This window comes from Oculina patagonica, chromosome 8 (genome assembly GCF_052425735.1).
Source record: "Oculina patagonica isolate OP01 chromosome 8, crgOcupat, whole genome shotgun sequence".
NCBI lineage: Eukaryota > Metazoa > Cnidaria > Anthozoa > Scleractinia > Oculinidae > Oculina > Oculina patagonica.
Window position 1 is genome coordinate 10,261,821 of NC_135765.1, and position 14,557 is coordinate 10,276,377.

At 38.8% G+C, this 14,557-nt stretch overlaps 3 protein-coding genes and 1 long non-coding RNA gene across 6 annotated transcripts in view; 2 read left to right on the top strand and 2 right to left on the bottom strand.

Moving 5' to 3' along the window:
• The window catches only part of LOC144662615 (uncharacterized), a 13,486-nt gene extending 12,242 nt beyond the window's left edge, over positions 1-1,244 (bottom strand). Inside the window, exon 1 of the mRNA XM_078523467.1 lies at positions 1,008-1,244. Coding sequence (XP_078379593.1) covers positions 1,008-1,174 — 167 coding nt within the window. The 5' untranslated portion in view covers positions 1,175-1,244. The remainder of the gene's footprint in view (positions 1-1,007) is intronic.
• A 132-nt stretch (positions 1,245-1,376) lies between these two features.
• LOC144662634 (ankyrin repeat domain-containing protein 46-like) lies at positions 1,377-6,371 on the top strand. The gene is made up of 3 exons (XM_078523495.1): positions 1,377-1,911; positions 2,936-3,142; positions 5,247-6,371. Exons 1-3 carry the CDS (start codon positions 1,705-1,707, stop codon positions 5,394-5,396), a joined length of 564 nt encoding a protein of 187 aa, XP_078379621.1. The 5' UTR covers positions 1,377-1,704; the 3' UTR covers positions 5,397-6,371.
• On the bottom strand, positions 4,893-5,119 carry LOC144662667 (uncharacterized). The gene is made up of 2 exons (XR_013572502.1): positions 5,074-5,119; positions 4,893-5,034 (listed from the first exon to the last, which is right to left on the bottom strand). It is a non-coding gene; the product is annotated as an uncharacterized LOC144662667 (long non-coding RNA).
• Positions 6,372-6,486: 115 nt separating the features above from the next.
• On the top strand, positions 6,487-14,470 carry LOC144662559 (kelch-like protein 3). 3 transcript variants are annotated; one of them, XM_078523400.1, is made up of 5 exons: positions 6,487-6,608; positions 6,653-7,800; positions 7,848-9,976; positions 10,638-11,074; positions 12,559-14,470. In XM_078523400.1, exons 3-5 carry the CDS (start codon positions 8,910-8,912, stop codon positions 12,957-12,959), a joined length of 1,905 nt encoding a protein of 634 aa, XP_078379526.1. In that variant the 5' UTR covers positions 6,487-6,608; positions 6,653-7,800; positions 7,848-8,909; the 3' UTR covers positions 12,960-14,470. The 3 variants fall into 3 exon arrangements, 2 of the variants coding, with proteins under 2 accessions (XP_078379526.1, XP_078379525.1); XR_013572475.1 differs by having other exon boundaries at positions 6,493-7,800; positions 12,559-13,105; positions 13,136-14,470; XM_078523399.1 differs by having other exon boundaries at positions 6,493-7,800.
• The last annotated feature ends 87 nt before the right edge of the window (positions 14,471-14,557 follow it).

The window sequence follows — 14,557 nt, forward strand, 5'->3', positions numbered from 1 at the left end:
TTTGAGTATATACTAGTAAACAATTATTGGATGAGGTTTTGTGATATCTGGAATAATTAAGGTTGAGGTAAGTGTTATCAGCTGAAGCCGAAGGCTGAGGCTGATAACACTTACAGAGACTTTGATTATTCCGAATATCACATAAACTGAATCTAATAATTGTTTTATTATCCATTGTTTTTCTGGAAAAGGAAGTAATAACAAACAATTTCAACCTGTTTCAAAACTTGTGCTAATCCCGGCTGGTCATCCTATTAAATCGTGGAATAGTTACTTCCCAATTTTTGTTAGTCATTTTGTGTTTTCCGAGACTTTATTGTCAGCAATTTTTGAACTATGGTCAAACAATTTCTCGGTTGAAGAAGTGAATCGACGAACAATAAATTTCCTTTGCTGCCAGTTGCCTGACACATTGCTCTTGGAAATCATGCATTGCACGCGCAACCTACAGATTAGTGAATAATCTGCTAGCAGATTATTCACTAATCTGTAGGTTGCTCGTGGGTTGCGCGGATTCCCAGAATTAGCTGTAGGCTCTTAGCCAATGAGAAGACAGCTAGTGACTATAATGTATAATAATGTTAGTTATGTCATACGTAACCCAGTCTTTTATACAGTCATGTACTTCCTTTCAATACTCATGTCATCACATTTTGCTGATTAATTTTTCTCAACAAACAATCGTCATGTGCATCATGTAGAGAAATAAGAGCCGTTTGAAAGCTGGAAAATTTAAAAGGTTTAAAGTTCCAAGGAAAGAATAATGCTATCCACAGGATAAATCGATATCCAGTGGATAAGTGTTGATAAAACAAACTGCGCCATTCACTAGATATCGATTTATCCAGTGAATAGCGCTATGTATTCATTTGAACAACTGGGCACAGAACCGAAGAACAGAAAAACAAATTAAAGTTTGATTCAAGTAACAGTTAAGTTATTGCTCTCTTATTTTATAACACTATCAAAACAAGTAGGAACAGTTATAACTTAAGCTTAATACGTACATTGACGACTTGTAGCGTTCTCTGCTTGTACTTCTCTCTCTACTACCACTTCGACTTCTTGATCTCGAGCGCGATTTAGGACTTGGATATCGACCATTTTGATGCCTGTGTCTAGGAGATGGACTGCGGTTTCGTCTTAAGGTAGATTTATCAGCGTATCTTGACATTTTCGCCGTAGAAAATACGCTTAACTCGACGTTTTCAAAACGTGATAACAAGTTTAGAGAGCGACTTGCAATACTCGAGGAGAATGAGAACAAGTTTGTGGTATCCAAGCTCCTCACGGTTACTTTAAATAATTTACCTCATGTAATATTTTTGTCAAATTTTGCCGTTTGTTTTGAAGTATTTTTTTGAAACTTTTGGATGACTTTGTTGTTTAAATGGCTTAACGAAGACTTCCACTTGTTAAAATGCGTGTTTAATGCATCGTGGGTCCACTTACTAATGGTAGTGTAATGAAGTGAATTTTTCATGCGGTCGTACACGAAAACATTTGCAACTGACAACCATGGCGTGACGACAGATAAGTGCACGTTCCAGAAGTTTATTGATTTTTTTTCCATTAAGAACGAAGAAAACCTAAATCGATGCCCTTTTAAGAGGGAAGAAAGACCAAGAACAATTTGTTGAATGTTGAAATAAGGAAATTTATTTGACATATGTTTACTGCTGCTAAGCTTTGGAGCGCTTCAATATGGACGGAATTTGTGAACATGTCGACAGCGCAAAAGGTTGCAATTGTTCATCCAAACCATCATCTCTCGCCCAGTCTTTAACTGAAATGGACTTTGAGCGAGGAATATGGCAAGCGGCTCTTGATGGTAATGTGAATCGAGTCAGGTCACTTTTGGACAAGGGAGGGGACCCTGATGCCAGAGATGGCTCTGGATATACAGCACTGGTAAATAAACTATTTGGTTAGTTTCTAAGCCTCTATTTTCGTTGCTGTCAACCCGTTTTGGGTCACGTGGTACATTCACCCTGGATACGTCACCGAAATGAGTAGTATAGTGACGGCAATGATACTGTGAAGGCCTGGGAAATTAAAAGGCCAAACAGGAACAAGGCAAAGTAAATGTGACAGAATGTTGATAACATGCAGGCTAGAGAACGAGTGGCTGAAAAAGATAATGTAACTTGGTGATTCAACGAACCCAGGAAGTCTGATGATGTTCCAAGGGCCTGTTTATATAGAAAGACAGAAAGAATTCAAAGTAGGTGTTGTGGTGGTGTTGGGGGCGGGGGCTGGGGGTACCCAAGGAAAATGGAGATAACAAGGTGAAAATAGAGCAATTTATCGCCTCAAAAATACAGTTACCCTGATGATATAAATAAAGTTCTTACTCAGTTCACCTCATCCAACGCCCCAAAAATAACTCAACTTTTTTAAAACTCGGATATGGCTTCATACGCCATTATTCCACTCCTTCTTTGTGGTACCATTTCCCAACATCAATTTTGTCTGCTAACAAAAACTGTTTCTGTTATAAGCCCCCTCCCCACCCCTGCCATATAAACCCTCCCCCATCCAGCTTTTCCACATAAAAATTGTATGATGTACTTCAAAAGTAAAAGCCAATTATAAATGAATATAGTTTGCAAGCAGACCCGGCCAACGGCTTTATCAGAGTGACTTTCTTATCAGATTAATTCGTTTCTTGTCTGCTCATTTTCCAATAGTTTTTTCTTTTGTGCCTCTTACAGTCCCCCCTAGACTCTCCTGTTACATACCCCCCCCCCCCCCACTACCAGCTTCCACCCATTCTCATTATGAACTTGTATGAGCCTAGGGCTGATAACTAGCATTTTATGGTAATCTACACAAGACCTAAGACTTGTTAGGTTAATTTAGACAGTAGTGCATTGCTATAAATCAAGGCCGGTTTCATAAAATTCATATACCGGTAATTTATTGTTGTAAACAGCATTATGCTAGTCGCAGTGGCCATGAAGATGTCTGTCAGTTGCTACTTGAACAAGGTGCAGATGTCAATGCACAGACCAGATCAGGCAAAGTATCGTCGCTACACAGGGCTGCATACTCTGGCCATACCACAGTGGTGAAACTCCTCATCAAATTTGGTGCTGATTTACAACTCTGTGATGGTGATGGACAAACTACACTACACAAGGTATCAATTTAACAACTATTTAAAGGGACTATGTCACGGGGATTTCGCAGATTTGTGGTCTAAACTGTTCTGAGAGAAGTGGTAGGCAACTTAACCAAAGAAAAACATTATCTTTAAACAATTAAACTTGGGGATAAACAAACTTTGGTTATAAATACTGCTTTTTTGGGGGGCGTGCGGAAACAACTTGAAAAGGTTGGCTAACGTTTTCAAATCCCACTGAATCCATTTCCATCCAAGCCATCCGCAGCCAAACAGGCTTTTAAACAGTTTTAGTGCTCTAAAATAGCAATTGTTCATAAAAATGGACCATTATTTTTAAGTTTCCTTTCACACAAATATAAATTTTGGCTATTCAAAAATCTGTTTAAATTCATGACAGTCCCATTAACCATGAGAAAATCAGTGTACAGAATGAATCCTCTCGGTTTTATAGTTTGCCATACAACAGTCAATGGGAGGCACGGGGACTAATGCTTAGTTCACCGGACTGTAGGATTGAGCAGTCTGGATTCAAGACCTGACTAGGGCACTGTATTGTGTTCTGTGGCAAAGAAACTCGACTCTCCACCTTGGTGTAAAATGGATACTGGCAAATTGATGTTTATTGCTGGGGTGTTGGCCTGCGATTAACTAGTTTGCCATTCTTAAGCCAGGGTTGATGGGGAGGGTAGATATATTCTTGTCATTTTATTCTAACCCAAAAGTCGGGTAAGCACTACCTGATGGATCACGAGGCTTTCATGCAGACTTTACATTACCATATACTGTAACATGCAGTCATACAAGTTTGTGAATGTTTTTTTTATGATTATTAAGTTTTCCTTATGGATGTCAGTTTTCAGAGACCTTACTTATTTGGAAACTAACAACCACATTATTTTTGGCTGTGTTTTTCATTCACAGTGTTGAATAATAAAACAATTATCCTACTCAATCTTGCAGAATATCGTCTGATTTTAGCCAACTAGCTTCAACTCGGCCTACAGCCGTGTCGGCTAAGCATCAGGGGATATTCCACACAATTTGCAGGATAATAATTTATTGTTAATTACTATCCAGTTCAGCTTAGTTAGTAATGTATAAATAATCCAGGAAACGAGTATCTCCGGAAGATTTCGGGAAAAGTTAGTGTCTAAATTTTTAACTCGTCAGATGTTTTTTTCACCCAACGGGTCACCACTGAATGGGTTTGTTTTGAATTTTCCCTATTTTTTCACAAAGCAAAAGTCAACCAACCACACACTCACGGCATGCACTAAAACCCGAAACAACGAAACGAAATTACCGAAACGAAACGACCGAAACGACCGAAACGAAACCGCCGAAACAACCGAACCGGCCGAAACGAGCGAAACAAAACGAAATCACCGAAACAAGCAAAACCCATTACAATTATTGAGAGCTAACCGTAAACAGGCTAACCGGAGAGCATAGCATGTTAACCGAAGTGAAAAGTAGGCTACCCCGGGTGTATAGTAGGCTAAACGGAGTGTATAGTACGGTAAGTGGCGAAAATCTTGAAGTTTTGCTTGTTTCGGTTATTTTGTTTCGTTTCGGCCCGGGGGGGGGGGGGGACTCCCTATAATGGCCTATACGGGGAGGCTCCGCCCGAAAGGGGTACCTTTTTCAGGCTTCAGGTATATAAAAGGGTAGGGATTTCACGCGTTTAAGTATATGAAAGGGTATGGAAATATGTCATTTGGCTATTTAAAAGGGCCTTTAATTAAAATATTTCAAACAGACGCAATTTATGGCTGTATTATTTTAATTTATTAAGCGCTACATAAAAATGACAAGAAAACGTCCTATTTTAAGACCATGTTATGTCTCTTAGGTATATGAAAGGGGTACCTTTTTTCAGTTAAAGATATACGAAAGGGGTACAATTTCTGTCAAAAATGGTATATAAAAGGGTAAGGGGCTAGAACTTGGGGCGGAGCCTCCCCGTACAAAACTTTTTGGAGTACCCCTCCCGGGCGTTTCGGCCGTTTCGGCGGTTTCGTTTCGCTCGTTTCGGCGGTTTCGGTCGTTTCGTTTCGTTGTTTCGGGATTTGGTACTTGCCCGCACTCACAACGGTCCGCTTCATTAATCTTTTTTCAGGCTGCTGAAAGGAAACAGAAAGAGGTTGTCAAACTGTTGGTAGAATTGGACTCCAGTCTTGTAAAAATCAAGGATAAAAATGGAAGAATACCTGCTGATGTGGTGTCCTCAAATGAACTGGAAATGTTAAACATACTGAAAGCTGAATAAAAATAACCACTTACTGAGGATTTAAACCATTATAGTATTTTGGTGTTCACGAGCATTAATTCAGAGAGTTTATAAGCACTGACGTTTTTGAGCCCACGAACGGCACCCGGAAAAGGACGTTTTCACCTCCACGAATAAGTTGACGGTCGCCGTTCGTGACGTTCACTTCATCAAAATATAACTTCAGGATACATTTTGACGTTTTTTTAAAGCAATTGGATCAAAGTTACATGTATGTTTAGCGCTCGTTCCATTAACTACTATTATGCAAAAGCTACGGTTGCGGAAATGTTTTTAAAAAATATTACGAAATCAAATCTACTAAATTTTCTTTATTAATTCTTATTTATCGGCAAAAAATGGTAGTTAAATGGTAGTTGTAATATGAATTGTAAAGTTAAGTTACTAGGCAAAAGTTTTATTTGCCGAGTTTGAAGGATGTAGCTGGACTAGAAAGCGTTTAGTAACGTTTTTAATTTCCATACATTTGTCTGTATTTTCTCTGCAGATTTACGTACCGGTTCGGTGAGTTGACGCAGTTCGCGGGAAAAAAATATAGACAAATGTATGGAAAATAAAAAACGTAACTGAATGCTTTCTAGCCCCGCTACATCCTTCAAACTTGGTGAATAAAAACTTTTGCCTAGTATCTTAACTTTACAATTCATAAGTTGTCCAGAATTCAATTTTTGTAAAAAATATTTGCCGTCGGATTCCCATACAAACACTGTAATTTCTGCCCGCTTGCCTACTCGTGAAGATGGCGTCGAAAACCGTGATAAGGCCTATTGGGTTGTATTAAGTTGCTCAATTGTTTTAACGTTTCGTCTCAGTGCTGAATTGACAAACTTCAACCGCTTCAACTGAGTATCACGCCGGTTGAAAAAGTTGTTAAACCTAAAACGATTTTCTCTTTTCTCGTAATCCAGACTAACTCAGCACTCAAACAAATAAAAATGGATGACCCTAGTAGAACTTTGCTATCAAGTCTTAATTGCTTCCGTTTCCTGAAGTCGTCTCTTTCCGTTTCCTGAAGTCGCCTCTTTCCGTTTCCTGAAGTCGCCTCTTTCCGTTTCCTGAAGTCGCCTCTTTCCGTTTCCTGAAGTCGCCTCTTTCCGTTTCCTGAAGTCGCCTCTTTCCGTTTCCTGAAGTCGTCTCTTTCCGTTTCCTGAAGTCGTCTCTTTCCTTTTCCTGATTCAGATTCAGGCAGAAGTTGCCTCTTTCCTTTTCCCTAGTTTTTGTTTCCCTAATTTTAGTGATGTTTAGAAGCCATACTTAGGACGGATCAGCTTTTTTTCGTTGGAATTATTGTCATTGCATGTTGTTAGGAACGCGTGAAGATATTCTGAAATGAACAGGTTTTAATAGAACTTGAGCAGGCCCGTAGGGTGGGGGAGAGGGGGGGGGGGGGTTCGAGGGGTTCGAACGAACCCCTTAAAATTTTTGAAGTCAGCATTTTTGGGGGTTGAAAAGAAAGAAAAAAATTACACAAAACAATCAAAAGACTGTGATCGGACGATTACACGGACGACTACCTTCCTTGCCAAGATTTAAATTATCGGAGGAAGCAGCAACATTTTGGCACTATAATGAAAAGTTCTAATCTTTTGGATTGGTTTATTTAGTTGATGTTCGTCTTCCTTTCCATCCTTGTCGTGGCGCCCGCGGCAATCAGAACTAGCGTTTGTTGACTGGATAAGCAAGATTGCGCATTTGTTGTTTTGTAGATTTCTGGACAAAGCTCTTAGTCTAAGACAGTGTGTAAGCATTGCAAAATAATCCTAACCAAAATTTATGAAAGTTATACAATAACCCCCGCGAACAAACAGATATTCTGTACCTGCTAAGACATGGAACATGTTCAATAGTTGTTTCAAAAATACATAATTGTATAACATGTCAGATAATTCACCATTCTTTCAATTTCTTGTCCACTCATCCACCCTGAATGTGTTTTGAAAACTGTCTAAATGCACACACTCATTTCTGAACATTTCAGTAATTTTTTAGAATGAAAATTACTTTCCGAAGAACTAATTAATATTAAAGGAAAATGCATCCCACCTCAGAAATGATGTCAAAATGCAGGAAATGGCACTTGAGAGAACCTAGATTTCTAGACCTCCCTAAAGGCTCGCGCCTTTGGCGCTCGTGTAAGCATCTCCGCCTCTGGCGCAAAAAAATACCTCCGAAAAAATAAAAGAACCCCCCTGAACAGAATCCACCCGACGGGCCTGTTGAGTGACCTTTTACTGGAGGAAAGAGCAAAAAATATAGCAAAATAAAAGAGCACTGCACAAAAACATTAAAGTAAGGTATTGAACAAAGAACAATCTTCGTGACAAAAGCCTTCTTCTGATTTCGATTCCGTTTCCTATAGTTGTTCTCATCCGTTTCCTTTTAGGTCTTCACTGAACCATCTAAACCATGCATGGAAAGGTATGCTCATAGGTCTTCACTGAACCATCTAAACCATGCATGGAAAGGTATGCTCATTCGTTTGGAGATTATATAAAACAAATGACAGTTACTGATCAATTCACCATCGACAGTGGTTACAAGAGAGACTTTGGAACATCCTGAGATCGTCTACAGGATCAACTGTTTATTTCGTGTCGAAAGGTATTTCCTAAACCATTATGTGCCTTTGATTTAAAATACGGAAATACACGCATCCTGCCGTAGGGCTGGTTAATAAGTCCCCCGTATTACCCGGTTGTCTAAAACGAGACTCGACTGTATTCGCTTTTTACATTTTTGACACGCAAAGGTTTTTGAAACCACGAGAACACAAACGTCATTTGGCAAGCAGTTTTAAACATCTCCTTTTTGATATAATGATATGTAACATAGCAATAAACTGGTCACGTAAGTTGCGTGTCTTTCGTGAACAAGTATAGCTTGGGCTCCATAAAATGCTGGGCATCGGTTTGCGTTCGAGTTCTTCCGACACCCTCCTGGGGAAGGGAGGATGGGGTAGTAGGGGGTACTTTTAAAAAATAGCATGCATTTTAAATTAAACTCCAAGACCGATATGCTGCAATACATAAATTTTCAGGAAAGAAAAAATAGTAGCAAGAGTATTTGATTGATAGAAGCGAAATGGATTCATCAAAATCAAATCAAAATGTTAACAGTGCAGTTTTTTATGTGCACAGTGATAAAATTAATTATATCTGAGTTTATTATTATATGCCTGGGTTAAAAATAATGCAAATGACTCTGTCGATTTTAATAATTAAGTAACCACCAGCAGTCGAATATCAGTGCAAATCAAAACACAATTTCTTTTTTTAGCAAATGGCCTTTTCTTCAAAAGTTATTGTCTCAGTAAACACCTTTTATGTGTTATGGTTTTAGTTGGAGTAGAAATAACAGAGAATTTAATGCGATTATAGCAACGGGCCCACGCCACCGTCAAGAAGAGAACGTTAATTTTGGGCCACATGGAAATATTGGTTATCGACTTACAATATCACATTGATTTGTTTACATCACTTAATTACTTTCTTCATGACTGCTCATTGGAGCAGAAAGGCTTGTAGTGTTCTGGGTATTAGTGTCGTATCCTTTTTTAGCTTGTTGGATTATGTTTACCGAGCCAGGTTTGTCAAAGTAGAGCCGAACATGGATCCTGAAAAAGACGAAATAACGTCGAGCTGCCTTGAAATACACTGTGATGTCAACGAAACTTTAAAAGAACTGAACACGCAAAGGCACTCAGGAGTACTGTGTGATGTTAATTTGAATGTGGACGGCGAGGAGTTTTCAGCACACAAAGGGGTTCTTGCGGCTAACAGCAGTTTCTTTCTGGCTATGTTCACCACAGAAATGCTGGAAAAGGATAAAGCTAGAGCAAGCTTGAAGAGTGTCAGCGCCGAAGCAATGGAAAGCTTATTAGAATTCATGTACACCGGACAGATTCAAATTCATGTCGAAAATGTGTTTGAGCTGTTGGAAGCATCCAGTTTTCTTTTTGTGGAAAAGGTTAGGAAAGCATGTTGTCAATTATTAGAAAGTGTAGTCGACATGGGAAATTGTTTTACGATTCTTTCTATAGCTGACACTTTTTCGTGTAACGGTTTGAGTCAAACAGTCACCCAATATATAAACCGAGAGTTTACTGAACTTGCCAAAACAGAGACATTTTTGAAGCTTTCTAAGGGAGATATTATGAAGTTTCTGTCCAGTGAGGATATACAGATTGAAAACGAAGAACAACTTCTTGACATCGCAATAGATTGGATAAACTACGATCTGGAAGTGCGAAAAGACAGTTTTACTGAATTGTTAAAATTAATTCGACTGCCGCCCTTTCCCCTGCCATATATTCAAGGCAAATTAAATCAAAAGGAACTTAGTGAATCCAGGATGGTTTCGAAACTTGGGCAAGCAACCAAAGAAGTACTCTGGGCTCAACAAACTGACAAAGTTACCTCGAGAAAGTCATGCAGTGTAATTAAAGTGCTTGTGGTGGCGGGCGGATGTGATAACTCAGCAATCCTCAACAGTGTCTGTTGTTTTATTCCCGCTGTGGGTAAATGGACGAACCTCTCACATATGAAGCTTCCTCGATGGAGGTAACGTAAAATTTGTTAGATTTTTGTTCAGTTGTTAAAGGGCCTATGTCGCGCAATTTTAGGCAATTTTGGCATTGACCAACTGGTCATAGAATTAACTGAAATATCACAATAACGGCTTAAAACTGTAGAATAACTCTTAAGAAACACCGAAAGGCCAAAAAGGGAAATGGATGGGCAAAAGTGGAGAAGATTCAAACGGATTGCGTTCGGGTAAAACTTGAAAAACGTCGGCCCGACCTTTTTCAAGTTTGTCTCAATTTGTATGAAAGTGTTATTTACATTCCTCGAAAATCATCCCTGTTTATATAACCCTGTTTATATAATTACCTAAAATACCGTGACCTAGCCCCTCTAAGCAAGACTCATTGCTAACATGGAATCGTTGGCCATAAAAGAAAACACTTAGCAAAAACTATCAAGTCACAACAAGATGTCTTAGTCTTAGCAATGATCCAAAATACTGATTATGTCAAAACTGTGTTTTGTTATTATTTGTGTGTCAGTGAGCATCAAAATACCTTAGTCCTTAACGCCAAGAGGTTGTACCAGTAATACGTAGAAACTGTGATCGAGTTAACAGGTCGCTTGTTTACTTCATTGCTTGTCGTGTTCCAGTTGTTTTTCTATGCCTGAACTCACGATCTTAACTTTCTTCCAGGCTTCAAATGGTGACTTTGGAAGACAAGCTTTTTGTCATTGGCGGGCTCCGAGACGTTTGTGTCAGCGATCCCGTGATTCCTTTCGTGGAAAGGTTTAGTGGTCAAAGCAACTTATGGGATGCAGTGGAATATCAACCCGCTGTGCATGATGTCGAGTTGGACTCATTCTGTGCATTGTCCACTGGCCGCAGTAGCGTGCTTCTTGTGGGAGGACTGGATCCAAAAACTAACAGATGTACATCCAATGCCTTTACTGTTGAATTAAAAGATGGCTCTTCAAGCGTTATGCCGTTAGCATCATTGTCTTTTCCCAGGGCAGGCCACTGTCTTGTGTTATCAGGAGACCACGTGTATGCTATTGGCGGATTTCAAACTCCATACCCACATGCTATTCCAGACGCGATTCGAAGTGTTGAATGCTATGATGCAACTAAAGGTAATAAAGCCCCGGCTAAACGATCAAACATTTTCGTCCAACATCATGTTGGAAGAGCATGTTTGACCGTTTAGCCGCCTCTCTCAACATTGCATTTAAATGGTTTCCATGTTTGATCTAGATCAAACATTTTCATCCAACATTTTGCTTCACGCGCAAATGTTTGATCGTTTAGCCACCTCTGCAAACAAAGCAAGCCCGGGCAGGAAAAAGTAACCAATCAGAAACCAAATCTATGTGACGCCGCGGCATAATTTCAGCGGTAATACGCACAAAGCGTTATGTGGGCTCACTTTGGTAGATGTTTGTTCAAACACTGTTTGTTCGTTTTAATAGCCACTCCATGTTGTGTGTGACAAACACAATGTTAGACGAAAATGTTTGATCGCTTAGCCGAGGCTTAACTCTACACACGGTAGTTGTTCTGGCTTCAGGTAACTAAACAAAAAACTGTCCTTCTGATGCGAAAATATACACTGATATTTGTTCCCTTAGCCCGTATTTCAGCCATCTTTTTCAGTATTTAACGAATAGCATCAACTTTCCGTCATGTTATGATGTACTACTCACAAATGGTTCTAGTTAAGGTGATTCCATTGAATTGCATTGCGCGTCCTTGCTGTGCGTTATTGAGCGCGCGTACACGCAGAACACTACGAGATTTCCTTTAGGCTAAGCTCGGAAAGGAAATAAATGGTCGTTTTCTTCTAAACGAGAACAGCGACCCCCATTTTTAATGCATTTATTTAAGTGTCATACGGTTGTCTACAATATATCGCGATTTAAAGAAAAGTTTAAAATTCTACATTAAAATATTTTTATTTGAATGCCGTAAAAAAAACGTTTTTTGGTAGTGTTGTTTATGTGGGCATCAAGCAAAATCTTTAATTTCTTTTATCTTAATTCCTGTTCAATAAGAATAGTTTATAATATAAGATCAAAGTCTATTTTGTTGAACTAGACTAATATAATAATAGGATACCAAATGAATGGCTCGCGGGTCGTATAGTTACTGTAATGACCATCCATTTTGCACAAAAACAAACCGTTGACCTTCATTTTTTATTTCATTTTTGTAATACTCATAACATAACTGTAACCTGGACCAAGTTTAGAAAATTTTTAATACTTCTTCTATTTCAGTGGAATCACCTTAGCCCTTGGACGTACAAGCAAACTCATACCCCCACCATCGTACAAGGGGGGCGGGGGGTGGGGGTGTGGTGGATGGAACCGCTCCCCAGAGTTTACGTTCTGTTAAGGCGCAGCGAACTTATTTTGCACTGAGTAGAAAGCCTGTCGCTTACTCTACAAGATGACATAATTTCTGTTGGCTGTGACGTCATTAGAGCCGCCATCTTGCATTTCACCATTTTCTTAGAAAGTCACAAAATAATGGAAATTGATGCAAAATCAAGCCAGAATGCTTATAGAATGTATTTGTCGTCATCAAGATCATTTATGTCATTTTTGCGTTTTCGTAGATGCATGGAGTTGTGTTCAACCCATGAATGAAGGACGACGATTTGCTGCTGCAGTGTCATTGAATGACAAACTCTTCATATTTGGTGGCTGTGACGGACACAATGTACTTCGTTCTTGTGAAGTTTACAACACAAAAAATAACCGATGGCAGTACATCGCCCCCATGCGTTGTTCTAGAATGAAGCATTCTGCCGTGGTGCACGCCGGTAAGGTTTATGTTGTTGGTGGTGTAAGCAGCAACAGAACAGGTCCACTGTTAAGCTCAGTGGAATGTTACATTCCCGAGGAGAACCGCTGGACAAGTGTGCCTGACATGCTTACTGGAAGATTTGACCATCAGTGTTACGTTACCAATGTCGGCTACAAGTTCATCGCTTCTGTTATAGAAAAACCTCAATAAGTGACATTGTCGTGTGTGTACGCATTGCCTTTACCTCAGGAAAACTAGTTTTCAGTAATTTCAATCATTTTGTAGGATTGTGTAAGACTGTTGCCATATAGGTGACAGCCGTATTTGCATCTGTTTTTAGTTGTACATGTTTATAAGTGTTTCGCTTTTTTCTGCTTTTTTGTCAGTCAATTCAGTTTGTATACCTGTTGGCATTTTAAATGGGTATTAACATATTTGAAAGTTCAAATGGGGGAACAACTTCGTATATTAAACAAATCAGCAATTACTATATTTTCTTTTTGAGAAACTTGCCTTGATCCAACTTCAATATTTTTAATTGAGAAAGGATTTCTTTATTTCTGTAAATCAAAAAGCTGTGTTTTATGTTGTTGTCGAGGAAAACTATTTTTTTATTTTCAGTACAAAGTTACAATTGGGAATAAGCATTGGTTGTTGATGGACAAAACCAATCTTAATTTATAAGAAGTCTGGGTTACATGCAGAAGAAATTGGTTGCCATACTTTCGGTCTAGATACTTTTAGTATAATTTCCAGAGGTGAATTGAATTCTGATTGGTCGAGAAGCTCGGACTATAGCGACATATTCACCGCGCTAGGCGGTGAATATAGCAGCTCAAGGTTTGGCTACTAAGCCATGCCACCTTTGCCATCCAGGCTAGTGAACATGGCGGCATTTGCTGAATGAAAATTTCACTCATTTAAAAGAAATCACTCCAAGTCTTGGATATTTGAAACATTGGGAATTTTGCAAATTAACTACCAAGGCTTTTGGACCGAAAATATTTTCAAGAGATGGTTTTCAAGGCTTTAAATTGATCGTAAACATGGTGGTTTAACAATAATCACTTCGCCTTCGGCGAATAATTGTTAAGTATAATAAAAGTTATTTGGGGAATATATTGTTGTTTATGTTTTGAGAGAGCAAAAAAGAAAGAGAAAAAGAGAGAGAACGAATCTCAGAATACGGCTGAAGAGCTTTATGTAAGCTTGGAACAGTATCACTTTTAGCTGCCGGAACAGAAGGTTGAAAGAACGTTTGTAAGACTTGTTAAGCAAAGGATTCTCAAAAATGTAGTTTCTTAGTGTTCAGAACGGTGCGAATATAACAATAACCGCGAAGGAACGTTTCAATAACACAGCAAATACAAAAGAAGGTACGGATGGTCAGCAGCAAAGAAGATTGAAATGGATTGCGATATGGGTTTTTGAAATACTGTTGGGCTAAACAGTTTTCAAAGTTTGCTTGTAACTTTAAATTATAACGCCCGGTAGACACATTTGTTTGTATTAAACGAAGCTATGTTTTTGTCATTTAGATCCATAGAAGTAGTTTCATTGCAAACATTATGTTCCATAGCGAGTACTTGGCAAAACGTAATAAAATAAACTCAACACAGTCCTATGTACAAAAATTGGTTCCGTCATTACCTGGTATCTCATTCTCTTTTCCTCGTTTCTTTTAATTTATTTACTTATTTAACTGTTTCTTCTGACTTGAGTTTAAGTTTGTAAATTTTTGTGATAACTTAGCTTGTTGATTTTTCACTAATTTTATATGGAGCGGTTCTAAATGGACTTGCCGGTGT